The sequence below is a fragment of the Sinocyclocheilus grahami genome, unplaced genomic scaffold (assembly GCF_001515645.1).
Source record: "Sinocyclocheilus grahami isolate Dianchi unplaced genomic scaffold, SAMN03320097.WGS_v1.1 scaffold1103.1, whole genome shotgun sequence".
In the NCBI taxonomy this organism is placed as follows: Eukaryota; Metazoa; Chordata; class Actinopteri; order Cypriniformes; family Cyprinidae; genus Sinocyclocheilus; species Sinocyclocheilus grahami.
In genome coordinates this window covers 211,993-228,455 of record NW_015506282.1, presented here as the reverse complement: position 1 = coordinate 228,455, position 16,463 = coordinate 211,993, and the positions used below count along the sequence as shown (strand labels likewise).

General features: G+C 38.5%; 1 protein-coding gene across 1 annotated transcript in view; it reads right to left on the bottom strand.

The window, feature by feature from the left end:
* Positions 1 to 16,463, bottom strand: part of LOC107566837 (protein tyrosine phosphatase receptor type B) — a 38,622-nt gene extending 22,159 nt beyond the window's left edge. Inside the window, exons 1-8 of the mRNA XM_016252394.1 lie at positions 16,396 to 16,463; positions 15,035 to 15,436; positions 13,227 to 14,179; positions 12,201 to 12,468; positions 7,979 to 8,242; positions 3,449 to 3,715; positions 2,628 to 2,891; positions 2,227 to 2,493 (exon numbers count right to left, since the gene is read on the bottom strand). Coding sequence (XP_016107880.1) covers positions 2,227 to 2,493; positions 2,628 to 2,891; positions 3,449 to 3,715; positions 7,979 to 8,242; positions 12,201 to 12,468; positions 13,227 to 14,179; positions 15,035 to 15,436; positions 16,396 to 16,447 — 2,737 coding nt within the window. The 5' untranslated portion in view covers positions 16,448 to 16,463. The remainder of the gene's footprint in view (positions 1 to 2,226; positions 2,494 to 2,627; positions 2,892 to 3,448; positions 3,716 to 7,978; positions 8,243 to 12,200; positions 12,469 to 13,226; positions 14,180 to 15,034; positions 15,437 to 16,395) is intronic.

The following is a 16,463-nucleotide window of genomic DNA, read 5'->3' as shown; positions in this document are numbered from 1 at the left end:
TTTAAAACGAATGTAAATTCAGTCTAACTGCTTGCTAATTTCACTTGGATGAAATGAAACATTCAGCACATTTTCCACTTGCTCTTAAAATCCCAAATACTTAAAATGAATCAATAAGCCTATGTAACATATGTAATACTTTAATAATTGACTTAAGAAATACAAATAAATATATAAGAATATAAATAAAAAATCTTTATTTATAAAAATGTACTGCGTTAGGCTAACCAAGACTTGTCATTTGCACTTATATTTAATATTGTTGCTCTTTTGTTAGTTTTGACTGCTTTTATTGTCTTCATTTGTAAGTCGCTTTGGATAAAAGCATCTGCTAAATGACTAAATGTAAATGTAAATGTAAATATGCTCCTCATATTTATGTCTTTATTTTTATGATAACAATAGAGACTGTTTCAAAGCACCTGTTTGTGCACATTATGGATCACAAACTGTGAAGTAATGCTGGGTGATGATTAACTTTTTCATACTTCCAGTCATCACAGCAAAAATTGGCAATTTAATTACATATTTAATTATATTTTTATATTATATACAGTAATTTAATAAAATTATTGATATAATTAAATTATATTACATTTAATATTACAAAATATAAAATATTTTTTGCAGTTCATTATTTATAATTATAAACATAATTATATATACATCTACATATAAATATACATATTATACAGTGGCAAGAATAAGTTTGTGAACACTATGAAAATATCGGACTTTCTGTATCCGTCTGATCTCCGTCTAAGTCACAATTAAAAACAAACATAATCTGACTAAACTAATAATAAATAGTTGTATTTTCAAAACTGTATTAAAGAAATTGGGTGATCATTGACAGAGCAGGCTGGAAGAAGTAAAGGAAACTGTGTTACGACTTCTCCAAAATATTAATGGAGTCAATCAAGGAGATGAGACTCGAAGTGTGGATCGCACAGGTGAGCTTAAATAAAGAAACCACTGCTGCCAAAAAAGTATTGTTTGTTTTATGTTTGCCCAAGACAAATGCTGCTTTGCTCCGTCAGGTAAATCAATTGAGATGCTGTGGCAAATCCTAAAGAGAGCTGTGCTATCAAGACAACCCAGAGATACTGATACACTGAAATAGATTTGTGGGGAAGGAAGGCCCAAAACTGGTCAAAAGTCTTATAAGCAGCTACAGAAAATGTTTAAATTTTTTTATATAAACTATATTGTGAATAATTTAGTATCAGTGTCTAAATTAATGATGAGCGACTCTGAAGACAAGCTGCTTGTTACTATGTTAACACCAATAAAATGGCGAGTTAAAGCATGATTGTTCACTCAGAACAGAACAACATCCTCCCTCCACAACAACATTCCCTGCAGGAAGTCGCACAAATGACCTTGACATATTCAAGGCTTCCTGAAAATTCCAGGAGCATTCCTGCAACTCCAGATAAGAGTGTGTGTGAAGTCCAGCGTCATCCTTAAAGAACACAGAAGAAAATCTGAAGAAACTATTCTGATTAAACAGGTTGCACAGGGGCCACTGCGTGTTTTTTAACAGCATCTTATAAGCACAGCCTTAAGAATTTTTTTCAAGGAAAAAAAAAATAAAAATACTGTACAAAGTTCTGAAGACACTTAAGTTCAAACAGCTGATAAAAGTAATTGACAAGTAATCCACATGACTCCAGTCCATCAATTAACGTCTTTTGAAGCGAAAAAGATGGATGTTTTTAATAAACAAATCCATCAAGACGTTATCAACTTCAAACCATTGCTAAAATACAAGTCCATAGTCCCTAACAGTGTTGGGGAAAGTTACTTTTAAAAGTAATGCATTACAATATTGCGTTACTCCATAAAAAAGTAACTAATTACGTTACTTATGGAATATGGACTCGTATTTTAGCCGGAGGCAGCGGGTTTTTTCTTACAAACATGCAGCTTTTGGCTTCTCAAGCTGTTAACTGATGGGCTGGAGTGGTGTGGATTATTGTGATGTTTTAATCAGCTGTTTGGACGAAGGCACCCATTCACTGCAGAGCATCCATTGCTGAGCAAGTGATGGAATGCTACATTTCTCCAAATCTGATGAAGAAACACACTCATCCTAATCTTGGATGGCCCGAGGATGAGGACATTTTTTGGCATGCCAGCTTCACTCTCATCTGTTACTCTTATTTAATAAATACCCTGTATGAATTATAACATGCACCTCATGTTCTGTTTTTAGTCTATTACCTGTGCGCCCATCAGCCACCGTCTGGCGTGAGAGGTCACCCCTGTGCACTGTGGTCACCACTGTCCTGTACAGAGCGCCGGATCTCAGGCCCTGGAAGTGGTAGGAGGTGACATTGGGCGGCACACTTTCATTCTTCATGACCACGCTGTCGTGGATGAGTAGCACGCGGTACAGATCCACCGCGCCGGCCGCCCCGTCCCAGAGCACCTGCAGAGCGTCTGTGCTGCCCTTATTACTGACCCGCAGCTGGGTGACCTGCGCAGGGACTGACCACACACAGAAGATTATTCATAAAGACATATTATAGGGCATTGTTTTTAAGTAAAGTTAATTAACACTCTAGTCATTCCAGCAGCTCCACCATTTCAGCAGCACATCACTGGACATCTGAATGACTCACTGGTTCTTCCTGTGACGAGGGCCGAACTACTCTGAACTTCTCCACTATTGGTCGTCACGGTGATCGTATAGGTGTGTCCAGGCATCAGGTTATTAAAGTTGCATTCCTGTGCATCATGGGCTAATGCCCGCGTGTCCACAGTCGTGTCTTCATCCTTCAGCAGGACGGTGTAGTTGTCCCACTCACCGACAGGACCACTCCATACAGCACTCAGCGAGGTCTCTGTACTGTGACGGACATTCAGCCTCTGAACGGACCGGGGAGCTGATGGACAGGTGCAGAAAAACAGAGAACTGTGTTTATATTTCACAATTTACCCTGCCTCTTGTGTCCCCTGTCCCTGGTCTTATTGTGCACAAACCAGTGGTCTTCAGTCCTGCTCCTGGAGACCCACTGTCCTGCAGAGCTCAGCTCCAAATCAAACACACCTGAAGCAGCTAAACCAGCTCTTCGAGATCACTTAAAAATCACCAGCAGCTGTGCTGAAGCAGGCTGGACAGTGAGTCTCATTTTAACTTGGCATGAATACAAAGTGCACTGTTTAAAAATGTGCTTAAGTGTGTTAAGAATCATAGTCATGTAAGTGTTTCTCATTACATTAAGTACACTTAAGTGGCCTTTCGTTGTTAATATAATTTTATCTGCAAGTACAGTGTTTAAAAAAACTCTGAAGTACAGTAAATGTGCACATGCAATACAATTTAAGCGCACTTCTTTTTCACTAGAGCAGGCACTTTGTGTTTTGTGAAGACCGCTTCATGTTGGTTTCTGTTTTACTGTTGCAAGTTTCACGGCAGTAGTTGAGTTGATCAGTAACACACCTAGTCTCCCGTGGCAGCCTGCGGTTGAGATCAGATATCCGCTCTCCACACTCACAGCAGCTCTGTACAGGCGGCCTGGAATCAGAATCCAGTTAGTGAAGCTGAACTCCACAAGATTCCTTTCAACCGTCCGGTTCATCAGCACAGAAGAGCCAGTGAACAGCAGGATACGGTAGAAATCCCAGTCGCCATCAGGAGGAGACCAGGACAAGTGCAGGGTCTTCTCATTAAGGGCCTCCAGCTTGAGATGAGCCGCCCATCCTGGTGCTGATGAGCAACAGACACAACAAGAACTCATAAAGATCTCAGGTTATTTGTATCGATGAACCATCGGTTGACAAGGCAATGAATCATCTGTTATTCAAATACATATATGGGCCATTCTACAGAATTGGTGAAAACTGCTGTCTCACAACCCAAAAACACTTTTAAAAAGCATTTAAGTACTCATATCTTAGATGTTTCCTAAGATCCTTCTATTATCTATTGAAACACACAATAACTTAATATTTATTAAATCATTATTTATTGGGTCATTTCAATTGGGAGAACCCTAACCCCTAAATTTCAACTTTTGAAAATGATTTTTTTTTATTTATTATTTTTTTTAAATATCTTTTTTTTTTTTTTTAAGTGAAGTTAAAAAAATATTTATTTTATATTTTTCCTTTTAAATTATGAAACTTAATGTAAAAAAAAATGTGTCCCGTGTTTTCATGTCACTACCGAAACAGTGCATGTTTTTGTCCATTGGCTGAGACTGATTTTAACTACAACCCTACATTTATGATGAGGAATTATTCCTGTGTCTCTCTCATAGCTACAGGGTGAGTAGATAGGTCCCATCATTTTGAGATAAATGTGTTAAAAAGTCTGAAAAATCTGTGTGTAACTTTAAGAAACATCACTACCGAACACCTTTTTTTCTGCAATTAAGCACACTTTTTTGGGTGTTATTCCAAATCATTTAGTTTTTATATGTGTAAAACTGTTCAGAACTGCTAGGTAGCCATGTGCTGATTAGCATTTTTGAGCTAGGGTTCAAAAGTATCTAAAATTGTCACTACCGAAACAGTCACGAACGAAACATGTCATCATTGTTTCGGTAGTGACAAAAGGCAACACATAATCTTTTATTTTGGGGGAAATAAACAACATTTTAGTATAGTTATGCAAATTTGTAGTATTTTAGTATTGTTTAGTAGTGTTTTAGTATGTGAGTTAAAACTCTAATGTCATGTGGTCGCTACCAAAACATCACAGTCACTACCGAAAATATGCAGTCACGACTGAAACATGGAATGTTTTGTCAAAAAAAAAAGTATACTGAATTATCAACTAAGATGATATGATGGTGTTTGGTTCAATGTATATTCAAACTAATGAATCCTTAACTTTGAAATCAGTATGATCAACTTTTTGCCTTTTACAAAGAAAGATTGGATTCAAAATACAACAAATCTCATAAATAACACTTGAAATATTGTTAAAATTGTAATTGTTCTTGATTTACCTCTGAAAATGTTTTAATAAAATAGCATAAATTATATTTGCAAGCTAGATGTAAACAAAATCTTAATATGTCAATATAACCCTTCATATTAAATTATATATTACTGTGTTTTGCAGTAGTGACAAATTTGAGGAGAGGCAAAATATTCCAAAATTCTGAAAATTCAAAATGAGAATTAATTGCACAATTACTAGAAATGTGTACCTTGGATATTGTACAATTTGCATACATACAAAATTTGTAAAAAATACATTGTTTTCAAGATATTTCCAACTCTGACTTTGAACCAATTCTGAAGAATGGCCCATATATGTCATTCTGTAGCTATTTATTTTATAATCGTAACTGGTTGTAAATGGTTTCTAGTTAACTGAAGCTCTCCGTTAATGATCATTAGCTGATCTTACCAGTCGCTACACCCTGAGAATTTTTTTTTTTAAAACTGTCACTGGGGTGGTATCCTTTCAAAAGGTACTAATACTGTATGCTCTCAATGTCAAATGCAGAAATGTTAATTCATGCGTTTGGGACCTCAAGGTTAGATTATTGTAATGCTTTATTGGGTGGTTGTTCTGCACTCTTAATAAACAAACTCCAGCTGGTCCAAAATGCAGCAGCTAGAGTTCTTACTCGAAGCAGGAATATGACCATATTAGCTCGGTTCTGTCAACACTGCACTGGCTCCTTATTAAACATCGTATAGATTTTTAAATCTTGATTATTACTTATAAAGCCCTGAATGGTTTAGCACCTCAGTATTTGAACGAGCTCTTGTTACATTATAGTCCTCCACGTCCGCTGTGTTCTCAAAACTCTGGCAATTTGATAATACCTAGAATATCAAAATCAACTGCGGGCGGCAGATCCTTCTCCTATTTAGCGCCCAAACTCTGGAATAACCTACCTAACATTGTTCGGGAGGCAGACACACTCTGTCCGTTTAAATCTCTTTAACCTGGCTTACACATAACACACTAACACATTTCTAATATTCAAATCCGTTAAATAATTTTTAGGCTGCGTTAATTAGGACAACCAGAACCGGGAACACTTCCCATAACACCCGATGTACTTGCTACATCGTTAGAAGAATGGCATCTACGCTAATATTAGTCTGTTTCTCTCTTATTCCGAGGTCACCGTAGCCACCAGATCCAGCCTGTATCCAGATCAGATGGTCACTGCAGTAACCCGGATCCAGTACATATTCAGACCAGATGGTGGATCAGCACCTAGAGAGGACCTCTACACCCCTGAATGTCCTGAATGTGGACAACTAGATGAGCCCCAGAGACAGATCCCCAGTGAGGACCTTGTCTCCTAGACGGCCACCAAGACAAGACCACAGGAACCAGTTGAGTCCTCTGCACAATCTGACCTGTGTTGCAGCCTGGAATTAAACCACACCATGCTGGTTTGGTCTGGCCAGAGGAGAACTGGCCCCCCGACTGAGCCTGGTTTCTGCAAAGGTTTTTTCTCCATTTCTGTCACCGATGGAGTTTTGGTTTCTTTGGCTTTCTTAGTTGGGGACGCTTGACTGATTGCACAGACACTATTGGAGGAGAGCTGAACTGGATGATGACATCACTGAATCATCAATGAGCTGACTTTAGCTGAAAAATTACTGCTATTGTCTTCTTGCATTATTGACAAATTATTTTCCTGTTTGACTCTGTTAAGCTATGGTTTAGCACCTCAGTATTTGAACGAGCTCTTGTTACATTATAGTCCTCCACGTCCGCTGTGTTCTCAAAACTCTGGCAATTTGATAATACCTAGAATATCAAAATCAACTGCGGGCGGCAGATCCTTCTCCTATTTAGCGCCCAAACTCTGGAATAACCTACCTAACATTGTTCGGGAGGCAGACACACTCTGTCCGTTTAAATCTCTTTAACCTGGCTTACACATAACACACTAACACATTTCTAATATTCAAATCCGTTAAATAATTTTTAGGCTGCGTTAATTAGGACAACCAGAACCGGGAACACTTCCCATAACACCCGATGTACTTGCTACATCGTTAGAAGAATGGCATCTACGCTAATATTAGTCTGTTTCTCTCTTATTCCGAGGTCACCGTAGCCACCAGATCCAGCCTGTATCCAGATCAGATGGTCACTGCAGTAACCCGGATCCAGTACATATTCAGACCAGATGGTGGATCAGCACCTAGAGAGGACCTCTACACCCCTGAATGTCCTGAATGTGGACAACTAGATGAGCCCCAGAGACAGATCCCCAGTGAGGACCTTGTCTCCTAGACGGCCACCAAGACAAGACCACAGGAACCAGTTGAGTCCTCTGCACAATCTGACCTGTGTTGCAGCCTGGAATTAAACCACACCATGCTGGTTTGGTCTGGCCAGAGGAGAACTGGCCCCCCGACTGAGCCTGGTTTCTGCAAAGGTTTTTTCTCCATTTCTGTCACCGATGGAGTTTTGGTTTCTTTGGCTTTCTTAGTTGGGGACGCTTGACTGATTGCACAGACACTATTGGAGGAGAGCTGAACTGGATGATGACATCACTGAATCATCAATGAGCTGACTTTAGCTGAAAAATTACTGCTATTGTCTTCTTGCATTATTGACAAATTATTTTCCTGTTTGACTCTGTTAAGCTGCTTTGACACAACCAGTATTGTATAAAGCGCTATACAAATAAAGGTGACTTGACTTGACTTGTATGTACACGTTAGATAATAATATATAATATGTAACTTTAAGGTACTAATGTGTACCATTTAAGGCCAATTCACACTGCACAGACATAAACAGTAACAGGCATGTTTGTTAGATTTTGTCTGATCGGTATACACCTGTTGGTATCTGCTGGCATTAGTCGGCGCTTGTTTTTGCCTTTTGAACATGTTGAATTGGTGTTTGTCGGGTCTTGGAATGTCTGAGAAGTGGCATACTGTACTGTTAGTGTTGGCCTGTGTCTTTCGGTGTGGTGTGAATTGGCTTTTAGGGGTAAATAAGGTACAAATACGTAAGATTTGTCATAGTTCTTGCCTGTTCTCCCTATTGTCCTGGTCTCAGCTGTTAGTTCTCCTCTCTTTGTCTTCACTAAAACTTGATACATTTTTCCAGGTGTCAAGCCACTAAAAACCCAATAAGTTGTATTTGGAGGTAGGGTAAGGTCCCGTTCTGATGAGATGGAGGGTGACAGAGAGAGCTCGTAGGAATCCACGTATCCGATAGCAGGAATCCAGGCGGCTTTAAGAGAGTCCTGACTGCCGTTGCTCTGGAGAGTCAATGATCTGACGGGAGCAGGAGCTGCAGGAATGACAAACGTGTCATTAAATATCCTCAACTTTTTACATTAGATTCATTTTGTGTTTAGAAGTTCATTACATTTAGTGACATATAGGAATAAAAACTCAAATTTTACAACGAAGATACAGGTTTGGAACGACATGAAGGTGAATAAATAATGACAGAATGAACCCAGTTGCCAGTGCTGATATATTCACCATCATCTCACAATCTCAACATTAGTGTTTTCTGAAAACACTCAACTGAAGAGTGAGTATGTGATGATGCATAAGTGTGTGTGCATCATGGGTAACTGGCAGTAAAAGACAGGATATGTAGGCGGGTAGTCTGGTAAAGCAGGAAGGGAGGAGGCGAGCTGAAAATATCCTGGAAATAACGATAAAAAAGCTGTTGGTCTTTTGTTAGGAGTAAAACCTGCTGTTGGTTAGAGGTGTTTCTGTGTCCTGTGGAACATGATGACTTTACCAGTGTAAAATGAGCTCACATTAACTCAGAGATGATTAAACTCATACTGTCACACTCTGCTTTAAAGCAGGACTTATCAAACTGTTTGGTGAAAGAACATTAAAAAAATTAGTTGCTTACTTATACAATGTTCATTTAGATAACAAAATGGGACTGATTGCCATTCCCAGAAACATTTTTCTGTCAGACAATACTGTAGAGACATTCTCCAACCCAGCAACAATATTACATATAACACAGTAAACATTAAAGAAACGATTATCTTGATTTCATGCTGTAGTCATTGTTGATGCAGATTCACCGGCATTGCTCTCCGATATTCACAGACCGGCGTTTACATTCCAATATGGCGGACGGCTTACGTATAGCGGTCCATAGAAACAGTTGGTAAGGAGGAATCTACCTATACATATCTATGAGTCATGCTGCATTCACGCAATGTTGTAATTACGCAATGTGATTTCGAGACAACACGTGACGTTCTACTTGGAGCTAGTTCACACCCTTGGACTCAGAACTATAGCACTATCAATAAACATAGTGCCTAATGAATCTGAGGTGGTCAGGTGGTACAAGCTGTAGCTCAGAAAACAAGTTCTACGAGGACATGAACACTTTTTACGAGTTGGTATCTGGTAATCACGGTAACTACGATATGTCGTGAACACACCTTCAGATTTCGGTATGACTCCGGTAACTGAACAAGCTGAAATGGTGCTAGAGAAGAGTGGATAAAAACGCTTTAAACAGAGACTGTAGATTTGATAAAATGCACAGTTTATTCCTGACTTTCACTGTTTATTACAGGCTTTTAGGCTGTGTGTTTTATGCTGTCATTATGGTTTGGCCGTAGTGTTTGTTTTTTGAACAAAATACCTTCTCAACTTTGTACTTAAACATAAGTTATTCAGTATTACAATTTTCAAAAGTAATTTGGTTTAACTGTAGCTATAAGCTTTGTAACTATGGAGTTGTTGTTTTTTTCTGCACTTTACATGGTTATATTTTTGTCAGTTTCTGGTGTAATAAATTTTCACCTTTTGATTTTTACCTGTTACCTGTGTTGTTACGGTTGTCATATTCTGTGTGATTTTAATTTAAAAACTCACTTGGTTCATTTAAACCCAGTAGTATAGTAATTTTCGAGTTAAATAAAACAGCCTACCATGTTGGGTTAGAAAAACTTGGCATGATGGAGATATTACCTGGTATGTATGTACGTATTACCTACTGTACTACACAACAATCGTTTAGGAGCAATTTGTTGTACTTACCCAATAACTACATGGAACAAGGTGGTAACACTTCAGACACACACAGAACAAGGGTATATTTGCACAGTAATTACAGAGTTGTTGCAAAAATGTTGCAATAGTTTTAATTTATTTTGTTTGATGACCAAATTAAATCCTCTACTTTTTTGCTATAAAAAACATCAGTTATACAGTGTATATATATATATACACTGAGATGTGAGTACACTGAGAAGTGCTGTATCATGTATTTTATTTTCTGTGAACAGCTGAAAAGAGGTAAGCTTGTTTTAAGCTGCATTGCACCTTGATGGTTTACAGTGTCATGCAAACTGAACATCAGAAGAATGTAATTGGTGATAGTGGTGTTGGGAAGTTGGAGAGTGAAGGATTGCTGGCCTGACCCGTAGCTGAGATCGACTCAATACTTCTGTAAGGTAAGTAGACTATATGGTAAATTATAAATCAAAGCAGAAACTCATTAACTAATTTTCCTAGATTTCCAGTTTTGTTGTTTAGTAATCTCCATCATGTATCCTGTACTAATAGAATATGTGGTTATAAACACCTAGGCCTGTATGTATCATATAATGCCAATGTAATATTACAAAAAGTGTATGTTCTTGCTAAATTGCTCCCAGAAGATTGTTGTTTAGCATAGTAAGTCATGCATACCACGTAATATTAGAATAGGTACCCCTTCATTTCAAAATACTTAATCATTTGTAATTTTACATGTTGTTACACTTTTATTCCCCAAACTTTGCATATTGTTACCGTAGGCCTACATGTACACACTGTACAGGTACACTATTATTACGAAAACGTATGCTGTAAATTCAGTTTACTAACGCTGTAAATTGCTGGCTGCAATCTAAAGCATTACCGAAAAACTACAGTAACTCAGCATGTATAAAACATTCAGTATATCCACAGGTTTTAAAATGCTTCATAGAGCTAATTTGCAATTAATGCAACAAGTGCAATAAGTTAAAAATCAATAACGAGGAGGGCCACACATTATATAAATCTCAATAAATTGGGCTAGTTTGGTCATAAGCTTTGAAGTACATGGTACCATCATGCCAAGATTTCGAAGATCTACAAAAATCTGCTGGAATGTCTCAGAAGAAACTCTTTTCCATGGCTTCAGGTCAGTCATAATGGGGCTCATCCCATCAAGATTCCTTCCAAGAGGTGTCATTGAGGGATCTGTAGGCAGCTCTAGCAACAGTCAACGTGAACGTGCACCAGTCAACCATTAAAAACAACACAAATTGGGTCTACAAGGGAGGACAGCAAGGAAGAAGCTTCTGGTCTTGAAAAAGAAAGTCAAGGCATGACTCAAGTTTTCCTACATGTGGAACAGGAATTCTGGAACAATGTATCCTGGACAAATGAGTCAAAGGTTGAGTCGTTTGCCCACAGTTCCAAACATCATGTTTGGCAAAAGCCAAACACTACAGTGGTTCCCATCATAAAGTCAACTAAGAATTTCATATCATACAAAAAGATGCCTGAGGAGAACGTGAAGGCATCAGGAAAAAATTTAAGATGAACCAGCAGATCCATAGAGCAATGATCTAGAAGAAAGTAATTAAGAGTTCTGGAATGGCCAAGTCAAAGTCCAGATCTCTATCAGGTTGAAATGCTGTGGATCGGGGGGACTTGAAGTGGGCTGTACATGAAAGAAACCCCTCCAATAAACACAGCTAAAGGAATTCTGCTTGGAGGATTTAGAAACCCTTAGCAATTAATAAATTTTTTGAGTAACATGTAACATTAGCAAAAAAGTTTAAGCATAATAATATAAGTCTGACATAAGTCTGACAGAAGAGGAAAAAAGTTAATTCATCTTTACAGCCCAAAGATGCCCATGACAAGGAAATGAGAGTCAGAGAGGGTCAGTGATGGCTCTTATGAACACAGTGTTCAGCGCGGCTGCCAAGACTTCAGTGAAAAACACTTATATACAGCATGCCTACAGCCGTTCACAGATACATCCTCTGGAATCTGTGTGAATGCAGGTGCTTTATCAAATCTGTCAGAACAATGTGTTCCACCATATCAATGTGAACAAGAAGAACGGTACAAAGCAACCATAAATCACTGCATGCTTTTGTGTAAAATATTCTCTATTTAAATAGAGAACACGAGAGCCCTCCTCTGGTTCATGACACTTCTGTTCAAGGGTTCAGATTCAGAAAACTAAAGCTATGAAGAAATGTAAGAGGACTTACCAGTTTGAACTGTAACGTTTAAGTGTATGCCATCTATCTCAGACATTATTCCAAACAAATAGGTAGCACCGGGAGTCAAACCCATCATCAGGCATGTATAATGGTTGGGACGCTTGATATCTTCAGAACATCTTGTGAAGTGAGAAGTATCATTCATAATGAAGCTACAGGATTTTCCAGGTGTTGTGAAATTAAACGCACAATAATCCATATTAATACTCTCTGCAGTCACATTCACCAGACACCTGACAGCCTCCGTCGTTGTAAACTACAAACAAGAAATATACAACAGAAAATTAAAGAGGAACTGATATTGACCAGTAGTATAAAAATAAACTAATTTTCTTAGACAATGTGCACATAAACAAAATGTCAAATGGCAATGATTTATGTCAAATGTTTGCAAAGCCCCAAGTATTTGTCATAAGTGGCCTATTTCTAAATTGAGACTGAGCGGCTGAAGTTATGTGTTCACTGTAATTTCTTAATATTAGTGGTGTGGTTTAAACAGTGCAGCATGGTGATGCAATGCCAAGGCCATGTGTTCGAGTCCCAGGGAATGCATGAACTGATAAAGTGCAAATGAATGCAATGTAAGTCACTTGGGATAAAAGTGCCAGCCAAATGCATGAATGTAAATGTAAACATGTTGAGAGGTACACTGACGTGACTCGTGTGAATGGCAGCACTGATTGTCCTGCAGTTTCTTACAGGTACAAGACAATCTCAAGGGTTTCTACTGAAGTTATGTAGTAACCAGCCATCCAAATTAGAGCTTGTACATTTTGTGTCCAACATTTGGTAGCAAAGTAGACATCAGAACGTTTGTACCTTGTCCTTTGATGGTGCATTTGCTGATTTTCCAAATTTCAAAACTACCTGAAACCTTGCTTTACTGAATTTGTCTGAATCATGTTAGCTGTTGCATTTGCAGAAATTCTTGACAGCATTAGACAAGACTGTAAGCAGATATACCATAGCAAAACTTCAAATCTGTGAGAATATAGGTACCATTTGATTGCTCACCTTTGCTGTGGAAGCCATGGTAGGAGTGACGGTAGATGGTGGAGGTGAGGTTCTTGTGCTCGGAGCAGCTGTGGTGGTGATGGTGGTTGTGGTTGTTTCTACAGTTGTAGCTGGAGCCACAGTAGTTGTGTAAGTAGCTGATGTGAACGTGTCTGTGTCCGGGGCAGGTGTAGATGTGTACGGGGCTGTAAGGGTGGTTGTTGCACTTGCTCTAGTTTTAGCAGAACTGGTGGCTGTATTTGGAGTAGCTCTAGTATCTGTATAAGGAAGAACTTCAGTAATTGCTCGGGTCGTTCTGGTTTTAAATGGCAACATAGTCTGAACATCTTTGATGATCTTTGTTGTGGTTGAGCTTTTGGTTGTGGCATTTGTCCATGCCCCATCTGTGTTTGACACTGGGACACTACTGGTTGAACTCTCAGTCAGTGTAGGATCTACATCACTGCTGTTAGCTTCAGACGGTCCTGTATGAAAGTCTAAAGTGGTCTGAGTTTCAGTGCTCACATTAGAAGAACCTGAAGGCTCAGCATCTGTTGTGGAGATAGTTAACTCTGTCTGAGAAGTCAGAGGGTTATGGGTCTGCTCCATAACATCTGAGGTCATCTCTGTCATGTCAACTCTATTCTGGGTGAAATTCTGAGGTACATGAGGAGCTCCTGTTACCATCAGAGCAGTGGAGGACACATCTGTAACATCACTCATCTCGTAGGGTGATTCTGTCTCAAGCGTTTGAGTGTAGTTCTCCTTAAAGTCTGTTTTGGCAGTAAATGTTATCAGATCACCAAGAGCAGTGGTAGCAGTGCGTTTAGTTCTGCTTCTGACTGTGTTACTGTGGTGGGTCACCGCTCTGCTTTGAGTAATGGCAGGGACTGTTAGCGTGGTCATTTCCCCTGTGGAAAAAACTGAAACCTGTTTCACTGGAAACTGTGTCATTGTTGAAACTGTGGATGGGCCTGTTGAAAAAAAAAGACTGATGTTACCTTTATGCAGCATGATGTGTTTTCACTGCAAGTGCATTTAGAAAATAAACATTTTTTAGATGGCTTTTTTATCATGAGTGCTTTATAATGGTGCAAAACTGGCAACCCAGGCTCACCTGGAAACAAGGAAGTCACAACATTTCTACAAAATTATGTTATGTTGCTTCTTGCATGTTTCACAACACTTTCAAAGTGACATGTCCAGTAAGTGATGCTAAAAGTGGCTCCAACAAAGCTGTTGGTGTTTTACTGCCACAAACGCAAAGCAGTGAATGTAGGGAGAGGCACATTTTTTCCTATGAACTTGTTGAAAACTAGATGTGGTTTAATAATATGAATAACCACCCTGGACAGCATAAATACATAGATTATAATACTTGTATATTGTGCGTTTCATTAAGGTACTGTAACCTAAATGATGCATCACTCCTTGAAGCCCGTAATGCACCTGTGCTCAATCGATTCAACTTGATCGCTTATTGATGATTTGTAGTTAAGGCCAAAGTTTCGTAAATGATCCTGACATCACAAGCCATGTTACTTACTGTAACTAACTACAGTAATTTGAAATGATTGCATAACATTCAAATATGTTTCTTTGTACATTGATATTTTGGTCTAAGTATTAGACCAATTAGACTACATGTTTGAGACATATTTTTCTACTAATGTTTTAAATCATGATAGATAAGCATACATATAGCAGTCTAATACTGTACTGTATTATATTGTAGGCCTATTCACAAATGCCAATCAAATCAACCCAAAGGCTAATTGCCAAGACAGATGTAAGTGGACATTTATGTGATGGCTAGACAGTCAGCTGACCTGTGGCAGGGCAGAGAGACTTGGACACCTGTCTCCCCTCAGAGTCCATCGTGATCATGGACCAGTTTGAATTCCTTTGCTCAAAGCAGACAACAGCCCGTTCACCCTGTTTTTTCAGGAACATCGGCATCTCTGCCAATCCAAAGATCCCTCGGTGGTTGTAGCACTTCCATGCCGGTGCAGTATCGCAGTCCCTGAGTTTGACCAGGCGAGTGTGGTGCGGGATGTTGGTGCTCTGATTGACCCACAGACATCTGGACATAAGTGTGTGATTGAGTCTCATGCTGCTGGTCCAGATCCACTGCTGAGACGGGTCACTCTCATCACACTTCCTCAGGACCACCATACTCTTGTGTGTGCTCAGACATAACCCTTTATTAGTGTGTGCGATCAGAAAACCACCTAGCGGAAAATAAATAGTTGTTTGCACGTGTTAGTTTGATGATCAGAGTAATCTGATAAAAACATACAGATCAGACATTACAATCAATATCTCTGAATAAGAACACTGAGTAGGATTGTCATGGTTTCTTTGGACTTGCGAAGATAGTTTCTTTATTTCGAAGCAAGACTTTTGGCCACTGTATGGTAAAGAAAGTCTAAGGTGAGAAAGTCTTTTCATAAACTCCACTCATGATAATGTCACACTTCACTTCAACAGCCAATATAGGACCTGATGTATGGGTGGAGAAAGCTGTAACTCGTTTCTGGATTTTTTCAGACACATTAGAAATGAGTGAGAGAAAACCAATACAATCTGGATTGCAGGCCACAGTAGAAGTCAGAAAGTCTTCAGGGAGGCACATGGTCTCGTCTCGATGCAAGATAAGTTTGTCACCTCACTGATACACACTCACAAAATAACACATCCAAAAAAGCTTGCAAATGACAATTAGTGTTAGCTATTTGTATTAATCAGTGAAATCAGTTTTATAATCAATGTTAAAAGGACTGATAGATGAAGCTTCTTGAAAGTTGAAAAGTTGAAAGTTCAAGTTTAAAATAACCATTTATCATACTTTATAATATACACCGTTATTAACATACATTATATAATGCTACATGGATCTGTAATGAACACTCAATAAAATAATATAACAAAACATCCAAATAAAAAAAAACATGAACATTTGTAATATACATAATAACAATGAATTTAATCCTGTTATTAATGTTATTAATGTATATATATATAATGTTATTAATAAAATGTATTCTGAATGTTTATGAATACATATTTAATCAGTTCAGCGAACCTGCTATAGTTCCAATAACAGTTCATATAACTCAGGTTTTTGCTCAGATCGTCCCTAACCAACAAGATAGGAAAGCCAGTAAATAATCATAATATTAATACTCACTTAATGCATAAAAACGCTCCAGTGTTAATAAGAGGAGAAAGAGCATGTCCATGTTACTGGTTTGTAGG